The following is a 24,781-nucleotide window of genomic DNA, read 5'->3' as shown; positions in this document are numbered from 1 at the left end:
AAATAAACTTACCTCCTATAAAGTCACAGACCAAACACTGCTTTCAACCATTGGTGTAAAGACAATGAAAACAGGATATAAAATAATATTTAATACCAACAAAGACAGCCAAAAAAAAAAAAAAAAAGTCGCTGATTCTTCAGTGTGTTTTTGGTTCTGAGTTTTAAAGAGGATATATACTTCAGCTTCCATCACACACTGGACGGAAAAAAGTAAATTTGAAAGCAGCAGGCAAGCCTCAGTTCAGGAAGACTGAAAGGCTGAACTCCACCCGCTGCTTCCCTCCAGCCAGCACCAAGGACCAACTCCTGACAAGATTAGTGGCGATGATGCATCCTCTCTGTGCTGCTACTCGAGCTGGGTGTAACGAGTCACAAACCTTGTTAAGCAATTCAGTGTCACATTTTCTGATGAGCAAACACACAAACCCCAGATCTTTGGGCAGGAACAGATCCTCAGCGGTGGAATGAAAACACTGATTAAAATTCACTTCTCTGGTGTGAGCAAACTGAAGTCAAATTTTTAAGCCCATTGCAAAGAGCTTTTGGAAAGGAGCTCTATAGGAAAACCTCGTGAACCTCCTCCATCTAGAAACCCAGAAGGCTTTTACAGCAAACTATCCAGGAAAACCTCTCATGGGAAGCAAGACAGAAGCTCCTGGAGGTGGTTTCTCTTTTGTTTGTTGACTCTGAAGAAGCATTCCCCAAAGTGCCCCAGCACACTTTTTTTTTTTAGAAAAAACACAATCATCCACATAAAGATTCATCTTATGTTTTCCCTCATGACGGTTACCATTCAGTTACCCACGACTCTGAATAAAAATGACCAGCTTATTAATTTTTGCTTCCACTTCAAACACGTGAAAGGCCATTATGTCCAAATCACACATTTATTCAGGCAGATAACTTCTCCACTGCACAAGGTCCACAGAGGAAAGGGTGTTTCTACTCTCAGAACAGACCTGTGTGCACAAGCAGGGTCTGCTTGCAAAACTGCAGCCCTTCTCTGCATGCTTACATACCCTTTATTATAAATTAAGAAGTCCCAAGCCCAACTCTGGCAATTTCTCATCAAGGAAACCAAAACCCTGTTACATGAGTTGTTCTCACCCACAGAAAAAAAACCCCATAATATATAGAAAAATATCAAACTATATTGCTATTTTTTCTGTATGTGCAACTCAATTTTCTTCCTGGCTTCTAGAGGGAATTTGTAATTTATTTTAACCAAAAGTCATGAAATTTGGTGACAAACAGAAATTCAGAACACAATTACTTTTGCAACTTTTAAAAATCTGACAAAAATGTGATATTGGTTATAAGCAATGGAAAACAAAATGAAAAAGTGTCCATAAAACCCCCACGCTTTTCCTAAGTAATACCTGTAAATACAGAAAGAAACAAACACCAAAACCAATGGCACTCTTTAATGCTGTTCCTTTGGTAAGTCAAACCACAATCAACATGTAAAATACGAGCCAGGCAGGAACTCCTGTAACACAGCTCGTGGCAGCACATGAATTTAACCTGTCAAGAGAACGCGACCGGTTAATGGCAGGGCAAGATTTCGCAAACCCAGCCCGTTTCTGGAGCCCGTGGGAGTCTGGGGTCAGGGGTCAGGAGGAGCATCCTGCCGGGATATCCCCAGCTGCCCTCAACCAGGAAGCATCTCTGCCCTGGCGTTTTGTAGGAGGCTGCTCAGGAACACCCTTCCCATGCTCAGAAGCACCTCTAGGACCCGAGTGCTGCGGAGGAGGGGAAGCCACGCACTGTGCCCTCACACTGCTCTGGTTCAGTCCTGGTCTCCCTGGGATGCCCAGGTGACAGTCCCACACGCGAGAGCTGCAGTGGCTCCCGCACGTTCCCCCCGCAGCACTCGCAGCGCAGTGGGGATGGACCAGGAGGAGGAGGCAGCAACGCAGCAGCAGCCCCACCGCCACTGCAGCGGCTGCTCAGCCCTGGCGCTGTGCGCGGCACATCTCCTACTCTCTCAACAGTCCATCGAGCCATTTCCACCGAGGGCAGGTCACACCGAGGTGTCTTTCTCAAGACATCCTTCATCACTGCAACTCCGAAGTGCGTCTCTATGGTCCTGACAAACGGCTATTGGCAATAAAAACCGAAACTTGCTGCAAACAACAAAACCTCTAACAACTACAACTAAAAACTACCAACGGGCTGAAAGTCCATTTCCTTCTTGACCTATAAAAGGAATATTTCTGCAGGGATCTCCACTCCAGTGATCCCATCCAAGAACCATCCCCACCCTGGGCGGTAAACCAAGAACTCGTTTTGTTTTGGGAAGAGAAACTGTAGAAATGACACCGATGAAGGTCCCGAGGGCACAGCCCACACAGCGCACGGGGCAGAGGGAGCGGGCAGCAGCGCCGCGCTCAGAGGCAACGCTGGCTCCTCGGCAGTGCAGACTCGGGTCTTTTCCCAAGCCAAGGCTGGCTGGGCAAAGTCTAGCTCTGCGGCTGCCAAAATGAAAGGCGCTTCTAAACACAGGGGCTGCGGAGTGATTGTTTGAGGGGCAAGCAAAGTTGGCTCTCCACTTTCTGCCTGCAAGGACCCACACAGCCTGCGTTTCTTGCTGCCCTTTGGAAACTCTTGAAAATGTCGATTCCTACCAGCCTCAGCCTGACACATTAATAAAATCGAAAAAGCAAGAAAAGGAACAGAGAGCACTTACAAGCAATTCTCCATGATACTCATCAGCTGAAGGATTTGTGGGGACTCTCTCTAATCACAGCATCGCTAAGAGGATGAGACTCACTCCCCCTTCATAAAAAAAAATAATCACGCAGCAAGTTTCAAAAGTGCAAACCAAAACCCCAGGTGTGATCTTGACTGTGACAGTGACTCACATAAACAGTGGCCAAAGAGTCACTTTCTGCATCCTCATCTGCAGCTTGGGGATAATGTTATTCACTGTCCACCACCCAAGATTAACTATTTAATATGCTTCCACAGAGCTTTAAAGAACCCTTATTTGTTTTCTAAGTATTATTTTAATTCCACAGTACTGCAAGTGAACCGCTGGAAAAATACTTAGTCGGAAGTTAATCATCAGCATGTTGTGTTTTTTTCTAAATAGGTCATACTGGCTCTCGGCTGCTACAGCAGTCCCAGTTCTCACAAACAATAAAATCTACACCCTTTAACATCAAAAGAACTACACTCCAAACACAATTTTTCACAGGTAAATGCTTTTTTTTTAAAAAAAAAAAGTCAGTTTTACTTTCTCTGTACCTGTAACTGTCTTGTCACATTTATGAATTACAGCATCGTCTTTCACTACAGATTTTCATACTGTGGTTTTCTGAACATGGTGCACTTACCTTATATTCACAGGCCACATAAACCTGTTGCACCCTGTATGATTATTTACTGCTCCACACTCCTGGCAGACCCTGTACCAACTGCAATGTCACTTAACATATTAAGGCACAATGAAGTACAGCAGGAAAACAGTACTGGTACATGTAAGCAATGTCAGTTCCCAGCTAACCGGGCAACGGGCAGTAAAGTGCTTCATCTCTGGCAGCTTCACCTAAAGAAAACTCAGTTTTTCAAAACAGGGTAAGCAATAAATGGATCCTGAACTCTAAGTGAAATCTATGCCTAGAGGCAGAGCCTCCACTACACAAAAATCTATGGCAACAGAATGCAGCTATGACAATAAAAGCAAATACATTGGAAAGATAAGCAATGTGGACCCAAAATTAAAGAACTATTCTTTTTCAGTGAACTATCAAGCTATTGTATTAATAAGTGAACCTTTATTTATCTGCTGCTTTAAAGCAGGATATTTATCACTACTCATTCTATTGCAGTAGTACATTGGGACCCCAGGAGAGCTCTGGGTCCCACTGTACTAGGCACTATGCTAACAAAAACCGACTAATGTTTGGTATAAACAGAGCCGAATAGCAAGGATCGCATCAGTCAAGGAAGAGTTCATCTTCCAAAAGTCTCTGTGGATGCCACTGCACACAGCTTGGGCTAGAACAATGTGTATTTTCTCCTTTTTGTGTCTGTAGCTGAGAATCACCCTTTGTTTCTGCGTCTCATGAAGATCTCCCGTAAAAGTGCAACAGCAGGAGAGTTACCTACAAACATATAAACTGAAAGAAGAAAAATATTATATGTGGCTACTTGCAGACGTCTTGAGAGTTGCAAATTGTGATTGAAATATTCATGGAAAAAACACTAAATCCAAGTGTTTCAAGTGCTTGTTCAAGAAAGGGGACGAGTTTCACCTGCCACCTAACTTCCCTACGGTCTGCACCAGCATATCCCAGAGAGGTGAGCGCAGTACACGCACCTCTGCTTCACCGCCGGAACCGGGTCACTCCCCATGGGACTCGGGCAATGAAACAGGTTCCCACATAGCATCTCCCCGTACCTTGTATCTGTCCATAGGATCTTCCTGCTGCAGCTGACTCTCTCGCATTGTTTGGTACTCTCTCTCATATTTCTTCAGCTTTTTTGTGGGCACCTGTGGAACAGATTTGGAAAACATGCATTTAAAGGTTAGAGGAACACCAGAAAGGCTGTCTGAAAACTCTCCTTGCAAAGAGGAAGCCAAGGAAGTGCTGGAAAGCTGCTGCTGAGTACGGTCACTCCCCATTGCCCCCGCCTTCCCTCCTCAGCATGCCATGTCAAACACTTCCCAGTACAGTTCACATCGACAGAAATCTTTCTGTGCCTACTGCTGTTACTCAAATAAGGAAAAAAAAAGGAAAACAAGAGTGATGCAGAGACATTTTGGTAAGAGTAACAAGAAGAAAAGAAGGCATGAACAGCGAGCAAGAGAGCAAGAGGAAAATATGCTGTGGTACATATGATTCACCAAAACAATGCCTTAGCAAGAAAAATGTTAAAAGTGAGGTTAGAAGAAAGGAGTGTTCATACAAAAGAAGCGGACAATTCCCCGGGGGGGAGAGCCGAGAAATGGATTTTATTGCTGAAAGAGTATTAATGTCTAATGTGACCAATGCCCTCCTGAAGTCTGCCATCAGACTCTGCTTGGCAAAGGTGGAGACACTGCAGTGCTGGCTCCAGCTGCAGCAGGGAAACAGTGAGGCAACCACATACAAATCACAAGCAAATTCAGTAAACAGCCATGCAGAAAGGTCAAGTTCCAGACCGCTCGATTCTGGGAAACACAGCTTCAACTTAAACCAAGGCACACCAAGAACACCTGTGTTCTTTTAAACAAAGCACCAAGATCCTCTGCTTTACTTTCACCTTTTAATTGGATACACAGTGCTGTGTGAGTGATCCCATCTCTGGGATCTCTGGGGACCTTTGATGGCATTGCTCTACCCCAGCGCACACAAGACGCTGGCCCTGCTGAGTGTCGAGTCATCTGCTGGCAGCCAGAGAGATCCCTACCGCCATGTACCATCGTCACTCGTAAACATACGCTTTTCCTGGATCTGTCCTGCAGGTATCTGCTCTTCCTGCATATATTGATAGTGTCTAGCTCACTCCTGGTGTGAGGACATGCCACTGTCACCTTGCCTTAGGGCAAAAAACTCCTGCCAATGAGCAGAGATACATGTCTACGTGCAGTTTTGGCTTATGTTTCCCTTTACTGGTTTTCGGCCCAGTACCTCCTTCCTCTGCAGCACAGGAAGGGGCCGAGGAAGTGCTCAGTGTTGCTGCAGAAGCTTCTGGGAGGTACGGTTAGAAAACGTGAAACTCACGGTCTGCAAAGCACCGTGCACAGAGGTCACTAACGCCCACAATTCCTGATGAAATCTTAAACCAACCCCCCTAAAGAAAGCAAAGAGAAAGGGTAAACATGAAAACATGAAGCAACTTGGATAAACATACAAAACAATTTCGATTCCATGACACTTAACAGTGCAAACCACAACGAAAGGAAAATGACTAAATCAGAGATGCTTTTTTATGTTTCAACTGAACGACATTCAAGATGCAAGCCCAGCCCGTCTGGTCTTAGCTCCAACTTGAAACTGTTCAGGTTACTTAATATTCAAGAGCAAGAAATCATCTCAAAGCAGTGTTCTAAATGAAGTGAACCGGTCACACATCCGAAGCCTGATCAATTCCTTCCTTCCATGATGCTTACTGGGATCTCATTTGGAGAACCGGATCAAGGTTCCCAGGTTGGGGTGTTAGAGGACGACCTCCAAACCTAGTCCTGTGCTGCTGTGGAGTTTTGTGCTCCAGTACGCGACCAGCAGAAAAGGAAGATAAAGATGAGGGAGACACTGTGGCACAGTATGGCAAAAAGGTGCAACATAGGTGTAACTTAGAAGATGACCTGTTCAACCAAACGTTTTCCTGATTCTTGATGCTTTTCACTAAAGACTTTAAAGTACACATAAGAACTAAGTCTCATTACACAGAGCGAGCTGCACGAGGACTTCAGTAAGAACCCCGTCCTCTGAAGGAGCGGGAAACATGACTGTTCTGGTGTAGTGAGAAAAGAGTGGAAAGCAAAGGTAGTTACCCAGTCCCAATCCTCTTCCCCCCAGCAATTCCCCCAAGCACAGGGGAACCCCCCCGTGTCATGTGCGCGCTGCTGCACCCCTCAGCCTGGCACTGGGTGCTGGGGACTGCCTCCTCTGACCATCGCAGGGACCCACCAACGCCTTCACCTTTACAGCTGCCGGCAGCAGCACCCTCCTTTTTGCTTTAACCACGAGATTCGCTTAAATGACTTGTGAACAAGAATCTGCAATCCAGGGTATCCAGGCATACTACAGCCGAAAGGTAATAATCTGAGTAAGCAACTCTTACCAAGAGAGCAAAAGGGATACAGCACCGCTATGACCCCCGTGCCTCCGCTGAGCGCTGTGCCACAGCTGTCCCTCACCAGGCCGAGCCACTGGTGTGCAGCTCTCCTTGCCCGTTCATTAAATATTGATTTTTTTAAGCTGCCTCAGAGCAGCCTTATTTCTCTGGTTTCACCTTGCGTTCTGTATCAAGATGAGGCAGAACTTAACTTGCACAGAGTCTGTTTGGCATTTCATCATCTGCCTCGACAATACCAGAAGCTAATCTGAACACATCACATCAAAAACCGTATGATGAGCAGGGGAGAACAAGAGTCAGCTGCTTCACTTAACTCTGCTCTCCACCACCTTCACAGCCCCTGTTTCCACTCACTGACAATTCACAACCATTTCTTAACACCCGGTAATTCATCCCTCCAACCCTTCTTACCTACATGTTCTCCTTTACTTTCTTAAATTCTAATTCATAGCTGTGAGGAGGACGACACATGGGTCCTCAGTGGCTGTGTGTGGGATAAGCTCCCTCCCTCACCACTACCAGAGCTATCCATGGCTTGGGATGACGGGAGGTTCACGTGCCTGGCACGTTCTTCAACAAGCAAACAGCACGGCAACACTGTCTTAGCAATACTGACAGTAAATCGTACCGGAATCGGGGATCAAATCATGAAAGGTGTAAGCACCAGGGTGTAAGCATCGTGTTGCAACGTAGAAAACTGCTTCTGTGCTTTTTGAAAGGGTACCATGACTTAGGCGTGTTCACATCTATTTATGCTACAACTTTGCCTTAATTGGAAAGCAGTTACCTAAACACAGGGGAAGTCTGTCTTAAGGAGTTGGGGGGAGAAATTCCTGTTAGGAAACCAGTCCATACTAATCCACTTATAAAATAGATACCTGAACAGAAATGCTTAATGACTTTGGCAGGGACTATGCTTCACTGTTACTGTCTATTGGCTACATTACTCAAAGGAGCTTGATAATTTATTCCAGCATTTTCTTCTTCTGAGTATACACTAATAAATAAATAAATAAATAAATAAATTTAAAAGCCCATTTCCGTATTCCCCAATTTAATTCCCTGGAACAGTTTGTGAATTCAACAAGGGACTTCTCTGTAAGCCCTTTCATAAGTGCATAGTGCTAGCTATGCTTCAATCTTCATGGACTGATCCTGCACAGAGCGTGCTCATAAATTTTCTGTAAAAGCTTCTGCAGTATTGATTTCTTCTTTCTTTAGCACCGTTGGGTATATTGGTTAGAACTGATGGTTATCAAATTTAGGAGACTCTTACGGTTTACAAACATTTCTCATCTGTTTATCTCAGTATCTTATCTCCTTGACTCGTTTTATTTTATTACATTCAAGCACAAAATCATGTCACAACTAGTCGTACATAGAGAAAAAGCCATGCAGGGCATCTTAATAAAACATCCACGCGGAAGAACTGAACAAGCAAAACCTCTTCCTGAAAAAACCCAACAGGCTACTACAGTGAACGTGCAAAGGACGCGCTGCAGTGAGAGGATAACGTGGCAGGTGAGAAACAAACCTACTTTGTTTTTAGCTGCCCCCCTGCTCAGACAGGGCTGGGAAGATCTGCTCCACCTTCCCTTGCAGCCCTGCGCACGGGCAGCGTGCCACGCATCGGCAGCCGCCCAGCTCCAGGAGACCTCTCCCTCGTTTTGCAATTTCTTTCGCTGTTTACAGACAGTTCAGCCTGACCTTGCTGGATTAATAAATCACACACCTATGACTCCTTCCCCCCAGATGTTTTATTGCTGTAATGAAGCATGAGCACTCAGAGGAGGCAGTTATCATTATGTTCATTTGACAGCCAAGGAAATGGAAGCAGAGATGTAAAGTGATTTCCTGAACATACTGAAGACAGCCAGGGGCTGATCCAGACAGGAAAATCCTATTACCTGATTTCTGATTTCCAGCACTGCCACAATGACAGGCTGAACACAGTATCTCCCAGATTCCCACTTCTCTATCTAGCACTGCATAAACACTCCAAAAATATACTGTACCACCACACCAACAATGTAGCCAGCATTCTGTGATCTCTGCACTCTGTACATTTTCCTCTGTAGCTCTCACCTCAATGTGCAAGTTAAAAAAAAAAAGAAAAAAAACAATTAGCCAAACACGCAATGCTTTCCTTTCCCATTCTTTGAAGAAGGTGACTTAATTTTCTGTTTCACTGGTGATGGATTTGCTTGGTATTTCAAGACTGAGGTGAGGGACCTGCATCCCTCCAAAGGCAGGGTTGCACTGTGTGCTGGTGACCGATGCAGGAGACTGCCAAGCTTGCTTTGGGCGAGCACCCACAGCAGCCACAGCCACTGGCTGCAGCCCAGCTTCTCTTTTATTCATCCACCCCCCCCCCCCCCCCCAGGCTGCGGTCCCCATGATAAGCCCAGACTCTTCTCACTGCTGCAAAGCAGGACCATTTCCAAGCACGTGTGATGCCCAGGAGCCCGGCTCAGAGGCGAGAGGACCAGCTCCAGCTCACTCAGGCTCAGCTCAGCCCTTGCACACAGCCAGGAGCCCCGGCTGCAAGAGGCTCTCACTAAACCCCTGCCACGTCTGCCCCTCTTGAGGAGACCCAAGTTATGCTTGTGCATACTTAGGTGTCTTCACACTGATTTAAAACAACGCTAAAAGCAAGTGAATTTCAAAATTACACTTGGCTCTGTGAAGTGTGTCCTGTGAAGACAGTGAGCTTTAAACGGAACCTCAGCAGGTTAGCAACAATTTCAGATCCCACGCATCATCGTAGTTCACACTCAAAAGGTGTATCTTTTTGTTCCAGTTAATACTCCACATTTAAAAGACAACTAAATCAGGTTCAAAGAAGGATAATATAGCTCCATTTAAACACTTAATTAGGCCAAATTAAGGCTTTAATGTAACAAAAGCATACGAAGAAACTGACTCAGTGCTCTGCTGCTCTGTGCAGTCATTGCTATGGGTAACTGTATCCTCCTTTTCCTAAAAAGTGGTTGCCCAAAGGCATGATGAAGTAGCCTGTGATATCGGTCACTGGGAGTAAAATCCAGAAGTTGGTAAGCAATTCATTTTTCTTTTTGAGAGATGCAGGAATGAAAAAGAAAGAACAAAACCCACAGTAACATGTTGACACAACAGACTCGTCTCTTGGATTAGACTTTAAAGGGGGTGAGCGGGATGTCATATTTAGGTATTATGCCATACAACCCGAACAACTGTACCTCCAATGAGGTATTAGCCACAAGCATGAGATCTGGGAGGAAAAAGGGGAAATCTTAATTCCTCACAAACCTCTCTTGGTGATGGGTAGTCTGCAGAGAAGAAAATCTGCAGAAATAAATGCAGGGATTAAAATCAGCTGCTACCTAAAGAAAATTCACAAGCTGTAGCATAGCTTGAAGAATTCCCATTTCTCTTTCTGTCACCGTGCGGTGAAGGGCTTGCTGATCACAAGCTGTTTCACCGCAGGTTTGAATCAAGTGGAACAGCCCTCATCAGTGTTTCACCTAGCTGCAGCATCGCAGTCAGGATCCAGACATCCCCCACTCTAAACCACACCTTAAATCTCATTAAACATCTAACCCCTGGTTTTGGGGCGAGGTGAGCGGTAAGTTTTGTGAAGCAGCCTCTCAGACATCATCTGACTCCAGCAGGGTCCTCGCTGCAGCCTGGCTCCGGGCAAGCCTGCAGCACAAACTGCCCTGCTGGGGCTGACGAGCCACCTCTCAGCGCCATGGGTACAGGTGGGTCCATGGTGCCGTTATTTCCCTTGAGCTCGCACGCTGCACTCAGCACAATAAAAGCCCCAAATGTCAGATGCTATTTTACCATCTATGTTGGCAGGAAGATGTTCCCTCAAAGTCCTTGGAAATGTATATTGTGTTGGAGAGATCGTCTGCTCAGTGCGTGCCTGTCTGAGTGCCTGCACGGAACAGCATCTCTCTTCCACCTCACGTTTGGAAAAAAGAACTAACAGAAATGCTCTTTTCACTTCAGCAAAGCAGATTGCTCCACACCAGCACACCTAAGTATTCTTTCCTTGTAGGGGGAGAGTCTTCTCCCCTCTGCAAGTCACCTCGTTGCCAGCTCTGTAGGTGTAAGACCTCCTGAAGAAAGTCTTCAGGATAACACAAATCCAATCTGAAAGCTGGCTGGAGGCAAAGGAAACCAGCTTTGCTGTGAATTTTTATTTTTATTTAATTCTTCCACGTAAGTCCATTATCAAAAGATCTCAACTGCAATTTAGACACCCACAGGAATTTACAAGAAGAAGGTAAAGGCAGGTTGCAAAATCTATAGCATACCTGCACGCTCTACTGTGATTCAGAACGGCAGCAGCCACGCAGCCAGTGATGCTGGATGGTTTCCAACACCAGATCCTTCTGTCAGTTTTTAATCTCTACAACGTATTTCCGTTCACCGAAACCTGCTGAACCTGGCAAACCCCATTATTTTTCCATAGCCCTGCTGTTTGAAATATCTGCTTAGTTAGGCTCAGCTAGCAATGCAGCTAACCAAGTTTAAAGAGTAAGCGGAGACCGAAAGGACCTCAATCAGCCTCACTGTACAGCAATCCAGCAGCAACTCAGGAAAACAGAACAAAATTCAGATTCCCTGGACTGTAGCTCTAAACAGCGGTGTGTACTTCTGCACTCACCACAGTGCTCATGTTCGAGACGCGCATCTATTGACTGCAGGGGAATCTGCATCGGGGAAAAAAAAAACCAACAAAAAAGGCTCAAGGAGAGGATGTTCTGCCTTGCAGCACAGATTCTTCAAAACACTCCTTTTCAGATCCTCAAAACGGTTTTCAGCATTCAAAAATTCATTTTCACTTTGAGATATGGAGGGCTTATTATCCACTTCAACTCTATTTGTTTTAGCGAAAAAGAGACACCCCGAGTGGCTTAAAAGCAGTGCTTGGAAACGGCTGATTATTTTCTATCCTTGCAGCTGATGTCTAGCAGCTCAGCCAGACAAACAGTGCTTCCTCTCACGCGTACAGATAAGGGCTTTAATATTGAGCCGCACACCGTGAAAGGAAACAGCTATATCCACTTTGTCAGCAAGCACCTATTTTGCATTTAAATTGGCTCTGGTCAACAGGAACACTGTGGTTAAGGATACCAATATTTGGAACATTCTAGATGGAAAATATCTGTGTACAGGTCATTTTTATTATTCGACATAACTCAAAGAATGCCTGAGCAATGAGATCTCTGTTACAAACGACTATATAGGCTAAATGAGACTGCGTATCTATCCCGAGGCCACAGAGTAGGACCAGATAACTGGGGAACTGACACTGACCAGCCGCCTGGGACAAGGCCCTGCTCTGGATAACACAGTTACTATGATCAGCAGATGTTTTTCCAGCACAGAATTTATTCATTGGTTGGTACCTCCTAACGTAACAGTTCCAAGGGATTTTGTGTCTTTCTTACACCTTTTGGTATACAGGACTTGGTGTGAAGGGTCTCCTTTATCTCCTCAGTGACTACGCAAAATCCAGCCCTCGGCTCCCCCCATTCAGAGGTACAGAATTCATTTTGATTTATATCTAACCCATGCCCACAATAATTTTAAAGCTTTGGTTGTACTGCTTGGCACATCACAGCAGCAGAAGAGAAGGGCGAGCAGGAAGGCAGGTGCAGCCTTCTCCACCATCCCTGGGACACCACCATCAGAAATTCAGAAGTCCCCGGTGATTTTCTTGCACCACTAAGCAAAGAAACCACCTCAGGTTCACTTTCCAACCTTGTTTATCCTGGAACTAACACAGACCTACCCCACAAGCACACTTAAGGAAAAGTACTGACACATGGCTAGCAACTGATCAGTAGCCAAGTCCAAAATATTGGTATTACCAAGGCTGTAAAACCTGGCATGTTGAATGTATTTAGTTCGCAGGGTCCACAGCTTCCAGCTAATAAACCCCCAGCTGAGCGTGTCTTCTGAAACCTGCCAGGAGGGTGGCGAAACCTGGGACCGGTGTCTGCCAGGCTAGATCCTGACTGCTGAGTTACCGAACCACGTCTTGGCTCCTGTCACACTCCATGCCCAGCACAAGATTAAAAAAAAAAATATTCTCCCTCCTGAGATGGAGGATGGGTGCTAGAGCATAACTGAACCCTACGGCCAGGTAGAGCTATATTCACCAGTAAAGAGCCTCACATACTCCTTGAACACACGTTCTATGTGTTAATACTATTTTAGATCAATTCTGTGTCACAGCATCAAGAAAACTGTATTGCTGTCACACTTTAAATTGGCATCTTTAAAATCACCGTCAGGCTTCTCTGATGTGTGGTGAGGCCCTTGATGCTAAAACACCTTTCATTACTTTAAGTATTTCAAACTCCCAAGTTACTAAGAGCAATTCCCTATCAGTGCATTATGCCATTAACAAAAAATATATACATTTTCTATATAACAGCTGAACCATCACATACTTACATTCAGGGCTCCACAGTCCCTTGTTATATAAAATACTTTTATCTTTATTTCAGCAACTAACGCTGTTACCACATCTTCTCAAAAGCCCTGCTTTTTTTCTGCTTGCCCAGCTCCATAAACACAACTGCTAAAACCCCAAAGTAAAATAAATAAATAAATTCTTTAAAACCGCACATTAGACGATCAGCATTTTGAAAACAAGTGGGACAGTGTCCAACTTCCAAGGTATCAGAAACGCTCACTGAGGCACGGAACAGCATCTTAGTGCAGTAATGAATCCTTGCTCTCCTCTGTTCTCTCTCTAATCCTTCACCTGCTGAGATTTCCTCTGTGCCTGTAATAAGGCTTCAGGTTTTGCCATACTTGCACCTTTCAGTCACTGTGGTACTGGCGAAACACCTCGGCACGGATCTGGCGGGTAACTGGAGGAAGGGTGGCCAGCAGTTCAGGAATGGCTGGCTGGTGTTCCTATAGAGTAAGGGGCTGCTGGGGAGCACCCCTGGGCATGGGAGCGCGCAGCAGCACTGCACGTCAGCCCCAAGAGATACAGAGCAGGCGTACCGATTCGCACATCTGTATACACAAGGCTGCTTTTTGGGGTTTTCAACCTTCTGTGGTCTCCGCTGGCCCGGCTATGGTCCCACCCCACCGCTAGCACCGCCGGCTGAGCGTGCCACTTCACCCGCGTGGAGACCGATGCTCATCCTTTACGTCTAGCCGAGACCCTGTCAAGCGAACCAATTACTGGTGAACTCGAGACCTTCTGCTGTATCATCTCGCGTGGAAAATCCCACGAGCATCTTAAGCACCGACAAAAGCAATAAGTTGGCATCAGGCAGGAGGGGCTGAGGGCAGTAGCTGAAGCGTGGCCATGCCACCAGCCGCAGCTGGCAAGCCAAGCCCCTGCTGCCACTGAAGGGAGGTCTACAACAGAAAGGGCTCCCACAGAGGGAGAACAGCTACTCCTTGTGGAAAAGGAAGCCAGCTAGTATTAGCAGCAACATCTGGCTCCCACCATTTTCAACCCCCGGGTACCAGCAGCAGAGAAGCCAGCCGGCCCTTCTCTTCTGTTTTTTTCTGAGCTCTGTGTCCCAGGTCTGTCTATTCCATTTCCCATTCCTCTGGCCATGGAAAGAATGAGACCCCCACTTCTGGGATAACTGAATTCCTGTTACCCTGTTCCAGTATTGCCTGACCTGCTCTGGAAGTTCAACCTGAGTGTGGGTGATCGCTGTGTGCTTGTTCTTGCCTAAGCACTCAGTTTCTGTGATCTCCAAGGTGAAGGACAAACAAATATAGTACCTCGTACCACGGTACCGTAACTGGGGATTACTTTGGTGAGTCTACCTTGTAGCAAAAGTGCAACGCTGTGTATACACACCGAGCTTTGTCTTGGCAGAGCTAACCCACGACTCTGAAATCAAGCCACCTGGATTTTTCTCAGCACAAAAGACAAGCCTACGGCTTTAAACCCTCAGCGACCAGCGTAACCAGCACTCCAGCCAACACGGGTGGCTTTTTTTCTTTGTGAGTTCATGTCGACACAGCTAGAAGGAAGCGACAAAGAAAAAAATGTGTGTATTGAATGGTGCAAGAAAGCACCAACTGAACAAGATAAAACCCACCAAACTACATTTTTCCAACCTCAGCACTGTCTTTATGCCAAATTCTTCCAAGAATCGGGTTCAAAAAGAATGAAAATAGTTGTAGGCAATGAAGACAGAATATTTTTAACCACCACATTCACCTACTCAAACTTCCTAATCCATTTTCTAGTAATTAAGAAATTACAAAGTAATTAAGTATTTAGAAATTAAGAAAAAAGGGATTAACTGCCTTTTCATCTAGTTTTAGCACTCCTTTCAAAGTTGGTGACTACCGATCACGGAGACACTGACAGAACACCCATAAATACGCAAACTTTGCATCTGCTATGAGTACACAACAAAGCTTTTGGGTTTGTATATAGCTTTACTCAGGTGTTACGTGTTATATTAATGGCAATCCACAAGAAAAGGCAAGTGAGGGAAGAAAGCTGAAGGCTCAGAGTTCAGGAGCTTCACATGTCTCATTTGACCCACTTCATTTTCTCATCTTAATACGATGACTACTGTATCTAACAGGTACGAAGTGGCTGTATCAGTCACACCTGACCTACCTCACCTGTGGGTTCTTTATTCTAATTTAACCATTTCTGCGTTTAAATGTTGAAATATGGCCTTACAAAGTAACTCACCACCTGGCTCTTCTTTAATTGCAAAGCTTCATGCTGATACCCAACACATTCAAGGTCATTAAAACTAAAGATCTATAGAACCAATAATGTCTAGAAACTTTTTTCAAATTTCTTCTCCCAAATGGGCTTTTAACACAGTGACACTAACAGAAGCACAGTTTCTCAAGTGCCCAGAAAAACTTGTATCAATTTTCCTGAAATTCCTTTTAAGAAGAAAATGAGGAAGCTCCAAAATACTGAGATGTTCTGCTTTTGAATGTTTAATCACAAAGATTCTGTTCTTATTTGTAAAATGTCTATTTGAAACATTGCTTAAATAATTCCTTCTGGATCCAATGACAATAAGAGAGCAGCAATAAGGAATGCTTTCAAACATGAAGAAAAGAGAAAACAAACAAAAACTTAATATAACATATTAATTTGGAACAAATAAAAAATAACTAAAACTAAAAGCAGAAGACAAAAATTTAAATTCTTCCTTGAGTTTTGTTAAGCTTAAACCAGCAGAGATTCATGCAGACCAGAAGAAAATCCTGTATTCCCAGTATTTAAGTATCACAAATCAAACCACCCGGCGGACTTGGCTGAAACCCACGCTCTGCAGAGCTGGTGAGTGTGCAGCTGAGGCACGGAACTGGCTCCACAGCAACATAATTCTATAAACTGTAGTTCCTTTTTCATTCTTTATTCACAGGTCTGATTGATAAAAGTAACTTTACAGTTGTAAGTCTTCTCTAGCACTGGCTTCACGACTACATGATAGTTCTATTAAAAAAAAAAACAAACCAACAAAACCCCCAGAAGAGTATCCGATAGCCTTAAAGCATGAATTAAAAAGCTTAGGAAATGGGTCAAAAAGCCATTGTCAAAGGGAATCATTATTCAATAACATTTTTCATTTTTGATTAATGACATTCTAAAGGCTGTCTTCTGGGACTCATAAAAGATCCAGCACTATCAAACAGTACAGTGGCCTGGAAGTGAAAAATACAGTCCTGCTAATAAAATCTGCAGATGACACATGGATAGAAAGAGCTGTAAAGAACAAGAAGGGCCAGAAAATTGCAGACATATATTTGACTTCCTGGAAACAGCATACTCGCATGAAACACACCACTGTGCTGACTCCGGACCAAAAGGACGCAGGGCTTACCTACAGCACAGAGCCACAGACCTCCAGCTGGGGTAGAATCCCATGAAGAGGTGGGCTCAGCCCCAGGAAAACACCGTTCAGACTTTTCCAAAAGTTTGGTATTTTTTCTGCTCTCTGGGAAGAACCAGGGATGGGGGAATGAGAGGCATGTGCTGTGAAAGCCAGCCATTGACCTGGCTCTCCCTCTTGTCTCACTCCTCGATGGCAAGTGGACCAAAATAATCCTTCAGAAATATGCTTTTTTTTTTTTTCCCCCACTCCTAATTTTTAATTGTATCAGTGCCATTCATAACAGCAGCCCCACAGGGAAGCTGCACCGGCCCCACGCAGGAGGCCACACAGCACAGCGTGGGGCTGGGAGCAAACGCTGGTATGGGGAGAAGCTGCAGCGAGCAAACGCGGAGTTGGGCTGCGGCAGAACGGCTAATGGGAGCCCTGGTACGTACAAGGATAGGAAAAAGCAAGATGACTAGGGAAGTTTTAATCCTGGATTGCCAGTGACACCAATACTGGAATACTGCATCTAGACCTGGAAGATGCAGTCGGGCGAAAAAAAAAATAAAATTAAGAGGATGCGGAGCAGAGCCACTGCGCTGCGCAGGGTGTAAATGCCTCGCAGCAGGAGGTTTAAGAGCACAAGCTCCTCAGTTTGCACAAGACAGCACGGACAGCTGAGCTGGTTGCGGCATGCAAGTACCTTCACAGGGATAAAATAAGTAACGGTGCAGAATGCTGTACCCCGGCACAAAACCACATGCCGGATCCAAGATGGGAAGCAGAAACCAGAAAGAATCTAAACGAGATTTTGAACAGTGAGAGATTACCACGGAAAATGATACCTTTCCCACCTCCTGTTACACCCCAGTGAGAGCTGGATGCTTTTCCAGAACAGCATTTAATAGTTCTTAATTTTCAAAAAATGCTACTGGAATAAAGTTGGATGAAAGAGAGAAGCTTCAATAGCTGAAAGATGTAACCTCTGTGAAGGCACAGGCAGGATGAACCAGCTCTCCCATTTCCATGCAACTGAACCTGGATGCCAAACAGGGAAACCACTGGGCTGATGTGCACTGGTGCGATACCAAAGACCAGTGCTTGGCGCAATGCAGCAGCACCTGAGGGCTTCTCACAGAGTGGGGAGCTGCCCCTCCTGCCCTCCCACTCCCCAAATGACATGTTTTCTGCACAGATACCACAGGCTATGGCTTCACCTTTGATGGTTTCTACTCCACTTAATAACAGGCAGCAGCAAAAACGTGCTGTGCATTGAAGGTTTAAGACAGCTGAAAACAAATGCGATGCAACATAAATAGTAGAAGGTATTTTAGTACCGATTATTACTTTTCATATTGAATAACAAATGAGTGATGAAGGTCAAATAAACATGAAGAATAACAACATTCCATGCCAGCTACAGGTTACCACAATATAAAACATACGCTTCTTCACTGTTTATGAGTTCCACATTTAGGGCCAGATTTGTGTATGTTGAACAAGCACTCTGCGAGTTTTATCAGGGTGTCCACACCATGATCAAGCCTGGGTTTAGTAGCGAGAGGGACCAGGAGCTTACCCACTGCGGGGACATCGCCTCCTCTCAGGCTACAAGGATTCCTATATGACACATACGGGGCTTTCAACACTGTCACTGCAGAAGCTGCGCCAGTTTTCCTAAATATGCTGGAACTCCAAGACTTTAAAACATGGGAAATCCAAGGAAGGAAGAGATTTCATTTTGATGCGTTTAGTTTTAACATCAAAAGGTGCCAATCAAGTCTTATTGAGAAAAAATTGCTGTCAAACTAGTATTTGTGCACATCAGTTCTACTCTCAAACCTAAAATACAGTAGTAAGCAAACCACAGTCTGATACAACGATCCATTTAATTAACTTTATATAAGCAGTTTCCTTCACTGACTTCAAATCTTGATGATTTCCAGGGGAAGACAACAACATTGTGGGGCTGACTCCTTAAAGCAGAATAAAAATGTAGAACTTTTATAAACAAAAATTTAGGTGATAGTAAACATAACATGTGCTATTCCATATAAACAAGTCTCACCTGAATTTTTGGGAAGACAAGATTTGTACTTGCAAAAGAAATCACAGAAAAGGTTGTGAAGCTGTAAGGATGACAAGCGAGAGTAGAATACACAAAATGTTTAAAAATTTTAGAGTTAAATGAAGAGCAGCTGCATCGTGAAATCACAAAAGCCAAGGGACTTGAGCAATCAAAGGAAAGGAAAGACAAAAACTATTAGAGCTTTTCTTTTTCTGCATCACCTGCTTAATAAATAAAATTTGTTATTTTATTATCTGTGTATCTTATTTATCTGCAGAAAAAAGAAATTTTTTTCTGCTCCAAAGACAAGGTGAGAGGATCAGGGCAGAATCTGGCTGTTCCTGCCCCACAGAGGAGGAAGAAGTGGAGGCCAGACCACTCCTAGGGACATCCCGAGAGCAGGGAAGAGCGCAGACAAGGATTCTATCTGCTGAAACCAGCCAGTTCTAATAGCGACCACCCAAGCTCCCTTATTGCTCCTTTGGCAGCAGCAACAGCAGCAGCATGCCAGCACTAATGCCACCCAGGGAAAAACAGTCTTCAAAAGCTCAAACGCTGTCAGCTCCTCCTCATTGCAAGAGTTAGAGACTTAGAAAAGTGTAGACTGGAAGGGCTCTCCAGTAGGCACAGACCAACCTCCTGCTCAGGCAGGGATAGCTTCAAAGGCAGAGCATGCTGCTCGTGAGAGTCTCTCCAAGGATGGAGAAGCCAGGGCCACCCTGGGCAGCGCTGCTTCCCCTTACGCTGAGCCAGAATTTGCTTCGCTGGAAATCCAGACCATTCCTTCTCATCTCCTGACTGTGTGCCCCTGAAGGGCGTTTGGCTCCAGCCTCTCCAGGACCTTCTTTTCGGTGGCAGGAGACTGCAATCATGATCACTTTTCCTGAGCTTTCTGGTCTTCAGGCTAAGCTGCCCCAACCCTTTCACCCTTCCCTGCTGCAGTCAGCCCCCTGCCCTCCCAGGGCTCCTCTGCTGGACCTGGGCCCTGAATATCCCTTTGTTGTGGTTTAACCCCCACCAGAAACTAAGTACCACTCCCTCCCTGCCCCCCTGCAGCGGGATGGGGAGGAAAACTGGGGAAAAGGTAAAACTTGAGGGCTGAGATAAGAACAATTTAGTAATTGATATAATAACAATGATAACAACAACAATTGTAATGTCAAGGAGAGAGAAGGGGAGAGGAACACAATCCAAAGGGAAGGGAAAAAGCCCCAAGTGATGCACAACACAGCTGCTCCCCACCTGCTGACCGATGCCCAGGCCCCAGCCAACTCCCCCCAGTTTCTATACTGAGTACGATGGTCTATGGTATGGAGCACCCCTACGGCTAGTTCGGGTCAGCCATCCCGGCCGTGTCCCCTCCCCATTTCTTGTGCCCCTCCAGCCCTCCCGCTGGCAGGGCCTGAGAAACTGAAAAGTCCTTGACTTATATAAACCTGACCCACAACAAGTACAACACCAGTGTGCTAATAGCATTGTTCTCACACCACATCCGAAACACAGCACTGTGCCAGCCGAGAAGAAAAATTAACTCTATCCCACCCAAAAGCAGGGCACCCCTACCTCTGGGGGGGCTCAAACCTGGACTCAGCGTGTGAGATGCAGCCTCAGGACTGCTGGGTGGGAGGAATCAGCATCCCACCCGACACGCTGCCAGCCCGCCCCTGTCCCCACACGCTGCTCGCTCCTGTTGCCACCCACCATGACTCCCAACGCCCTTTTTGCACTGATACTATCGACGCTTGGTTCCCAGCCTGCACAGACTATGCAGTTATTTCTGCCCAGGGAGGAGCCCTGGGTTTTGCACTTGCCTTTGCTGAACCTCAGGAAGTCCAGCCCACCCCTGCTGAGGTTCCTCTGATCAGCAGACCTGTCTTTCCGTGTGTCCACCACCTATTCTCTGGATTTTGCCGCCTGAAAACGAAGGTTTTGCCACTTGAAAAACAGGGCACATCCTCTTCTGGTGTCTAGGCCTGAAGATGCTAAACAGTCCCAGTCCCACTATAAACCCCAGAAACGTTTACCCAGCCGCCTGCTAAACCCACTGACCGCTATGCCCTGTGCTCCTGCCAGGCCACCTAGTTCTTCACCCCATCTGCAGTTCACCCATCCGCTCTGAACCTCCTTAGTTTGGCTTTGACGGGAAATTGAGAGCCTAGAAATCATTACGGCAGAGCCTGCTGGCGTGTAACTACAAATCGCTTGTATGAAATGGCTGCTAATTCCCCTGAACAGGGCGCTAAACACCAGGCAGGCAGGCAAATGAGAATACAGCAAAGCTCTCCAGAAGAATGCCCTTCAACCCTGGATTAAGAGGATTATACCACTTAGCATACCATTTTTGCAACCCCTTGGGTCCAAGTTTTCTGCAGATAAGTTGAGAATTGAAATTCCCCAGAGTAAAGCTACGCAGTCCTTGCACAAACTACACAGCAGTCCACTTTTGTAGGTCGCTTTGCATGTCTGTACGAAGCAGTTTCAGAACAACTGGAAATCTCGAAAGCAGGACCACACAGCAAAACAACCATGTGTCATGGTCACACTGCAATATGACTAATTTTATTAAAATATATGTTGGAGGATTGCTATCACACAGCGTTGCTTTGGAGTATATTTAAAAACCCCTTATCTCGGATCATCTGCAAACTGTTCCACTGTCTACTATTTATGTGCATCAAAGCAACGCTACAAAACCACTGCTACACCTTCCATGGAAAAATTCACATTTGCCACTGAAAAATACGAATAGAGTTGACGGGACCTGGACAACAGCGGATAATTCTGATTTTCCTAACGAAGTTCATTACCACGGACGTGTCAGAAGGTTAGGCAAGGCTGCCCCCAAGCAAGAGCACCCCACAACAGCTACCAGCTGGGCCTGGTTTGGTTTCGGTATTAACCCTTTGCCACCTCATGTCGTAACACGTGGCGCTCTCTGTGCAAGACAGACTCTGTGTGCCCTGGCTATGGCACTACCCAAGTAACTATGAGTTACTAGTTGCAAGATTTCTGGAACTACAGCGATAACGATCCTGCCATCCAAACCACGGAACAGAATGAAAGCCTTTAAAGAACTTTTTTTTTTTTTTTTTAAACTTCACTCTGCAACCAGAGCAGCATAGCAGAAATTCCTTTAAATTTATATGAAGCCTGGATTTTGCAAACAAACAGATGAATCCCAGATTGCAAAAATACACGTGCTATTAACATGAACTCTCAGAATAAACAAAAGCACTGCAAATTCCTTCTGCAGAATGTTACTTCATGTACAGTACATACCTTTGTGCAATCTGGTAGAATGACCAGGGCAGTCGAGGGGATTTGCCCCAACTTATCCCAGCTGGCAACTTGTCCCATGATTAAACATAGCAGCAGAGAACTGAAAGAAACTTTCTGAGTCATCAGGTCCCGTCCCTTAGTAGCGCAGGCTCCCACGCACTGTCTAACCCTATTATAATCCTGTCAAGCTTCATCTTAAACCTCCTCAGGTTGTTTGCACCATTATTTGCTTAGTTAATACAATTCAAAACCATTTAAATGGGTAGTTAAGTATTTCCTATGTAAACGCTGCAAACCCCACATTTCTTAACTTATTTACTAGTACATAATGCACCGAAACATGTTAATACTCCAGGAAAAAAAGAGTTGGTGAGAACATGTATTTAACTAAAGTCAATCATTCACATCTTATAAATATTAGTAATAATGATACTTTTCCTCCCATGGTTGTTCCGTGTAAGTATCACCGTTTACTAGGAGATAAGTAGTTACTTCATAGAGAATTTTTTTTTTTTTTAGTGTTATTTTCAGAGCGGCAAAAACCAGCCAGAGCTGTAACGTGATGCTCTTGATACCAGTTATTGTCTCCTGCAGCCACTTGCAGCTGACCTGGAGGAACGGCGAGATACATATTGCAAAGTCCGGTACTTTTGCTCCAAAGCTATACAAAACTTCAGAGGCCATCACCCAGCCAGCTTCAGTAGCACTTTCCAAAGACTGAAATTATAGGGTAAGCCATCCATGAAATGTTTTCCTATCACAAGGATTTTAATTTAAACAACTGCAGTACAGGCTCTAGCCCACACAAGCAGTTCAGGACAGGAGGCATCTAGGAAACCCCACTGCCACCATCACCTGCTCCAAGAAACTCATCCGAAGGGCTCTCCCGGAGCCCGCCGGTGGGACCTTCTCCGCGGGCACCCGGCTCCCGATAGTCCTGTTGCAGCATCCCTACCCGTCTGAAGGATACTTCTCTTGGCTTCTAGTCAGAATCATAAATGCTGCCCCAGCAATCAGCTAAGGCAGAAGAGGAAAGGTTGTGCCTGGACAATTAACTAATTGTAAATAGTAAAAATCTAAATTAACTAAAGTATACCACCTATTTCAAAACACGAGCATGAGAAAAGTACGTAACTCCTAATACCCCGGTGAAGTTAAAGTCTCTTTGGAGCCCAGTCTCCATCCAGGTCATAATAAAGTAACAATTTTATCTGCACTGGATTTCCATATTTATTATTTAACTATTCTGACAGGCCTTGTAAATTCTAGCCTAGAGGAGGCCAGAGACAGAAAAAGGCACCATAATAAAAGGGACTGGGCAGAGCTCTGGATTAAGTCCAGCAGCCTAACAGGAGACGCAGGAGAGGAGCTCGTGCACCTGAGATTTCCTGAGCGTGGACAGGCAGAAAAACTCAAGCAGGAACTGTGCGCAGAGAGGTTTTACACAAGATAGCAATAAAGCAAATTTTTCCTTTTCTGAGAACACCTCCCTTCGTCACAGCTTAGTGAACTGCCTGGACACAAACACACACACAGACCGAAGTGTGCAAACACAAATGCTTCATTGGGTGGCCAAAGAATTAGCCTGATTCGTATTTAGACTGATTTTTTAACGGTATCTGCCTTCAAGTTAAGCTCAACACCTGTAAATGCACTTTTATTTTCCAAGCCTTACTTTGACTGCTTCTAGGTGGACTGGCTCCCACACGGACTCATCTGTAGAATTTGAGACCAAAGATGAACTTTGGCACCAATCCTCAGAATCTAACTTTATTGACTTGAATGAAGCTCCCCACAGGGGCTGGGATCTCCATGAGGGAAGAAGATGACCACACTGTACGTGTCATTTACACAAAGACATATGCTATTTATGAAAAAAGGAAGCGTCCATTTAACTAAAAAGTTTTTACAGATATTTATGCTGATTTCAGGAGAACATATAAAAGTGTAACATCACCAGTGCCATGCAAGGAATAGATTCTCTCAGATTTAGTGATGATGGTGACCTACACCCCACATCCTCGGCATAAAAGTTCAGGGCAAATACTCAGTGTAACTGATGTGCTAAGGCAAAGAAAGTGTTTATATCATTTAGTGCTGATTCCATGGATAGATAAGCTCAGTCATTTGCTGCTTTAATTATTATTTCTATTATTTCAACTGTTCTCATACTGAGCAAATCACCTTCTTCTAAACTTAGTAGCCCAGAAAGATCTTATTTTAACAATCTTATCCAGAAAGATCTTAATTTAACAATCTTATCTCTTCTGACATCAATTATTTTTATTGATGCATGACAGCAAATTTCTGAAAAAGCAATAAAAAGAGAAACTAAACAGCAAATAGCTTCCAGCAGGAGGACTTAACCACTGGACAGAGTATAACTTTAAGCATAATTGGCAAAGGAGCAAGAGCAACACCTACCACAGATTTGGGTTTGCTGACTGCCACCAGATTGGCCAGAAAGTCTTCATCATACAGTTGGCTAAAAACATGGGCATCGTAAGCCACCGTTATGGAGATTTCTTCCATCATTTTGCTGGCAACCTGCCGTTAGCGGCCCGAGCAGGTTGACAATCCAAGGCTGAACCTTGGCTCAGTTCCGTGTCGGTTGCTCACACCCACCTGAAGAAGCTAATGAGGAAGGAGCGTCACCAGAGAATGACCCAGCAAACCAGCTCCCCTGGGGGTCCTCCTCTCAAGGGCGCCTTTGGGTATCACGGGAAGCGCGGCCGAAACACCTGCTCACCCTCCCAACACCCAGCTTGCAAAAGGCACTGGCTGCAGCTTGGGGAAGGCCAGGGAAC

General features: G+C 45.1%; 1 protein-coding gene across 9 annotated transcripts in view; it reads right to left on the bottom strand.

Moving 5' to 3' along the window:
• Window positions 1-24,781, bottom strand: part of RABGAP1L (RAB GTPase activating protein 1 like) — a 270,618-nt gene that overhangs the window by 11,030 nt on the left and 234,807 nt on the right. For 7 of the 9 annotated variants that reach the window (XM_040610551.1, XM_040610552.1, XM_040610550.1 and 4 more), the window contains one exon: window positions 4,408-4,500. In XM_040610551.1, the coding sequence (XP_040466485.1) occupies window positions 4,408-4,500 (93 nt within the window). Of the gene's footprint in view, window positions 1-3,222; window positions 4,127-4,407; window positions 4,501-24,398; window positions 24,675-24,781 lie in introns of those variants that run through there. The other 2 variants (XM_040610559.1, XM_040610555.1) reach the window with 2 other exon arrangements.

The sequence above is a fragment of the Falco naumanni genome, chromosome 11, assembly GCF_017639655.2.
Source record: "Falco naumanni isolate bFalNau1 chromosome 11, bFalNau1.pat, whole genome shotgun sequence".
Taxonomy (NCBI): domain Eukaryota; kingdom Metazoa; phylum Chordata; class Aves; order Falconiformes; family Falconidae; genus Falco; species Falco naumanni.
The sequence above is the reverse complement of the archived record's forward strand: the minus strand, read 5'-3'. Positions and strand labels throughout refer to the sequence as shown.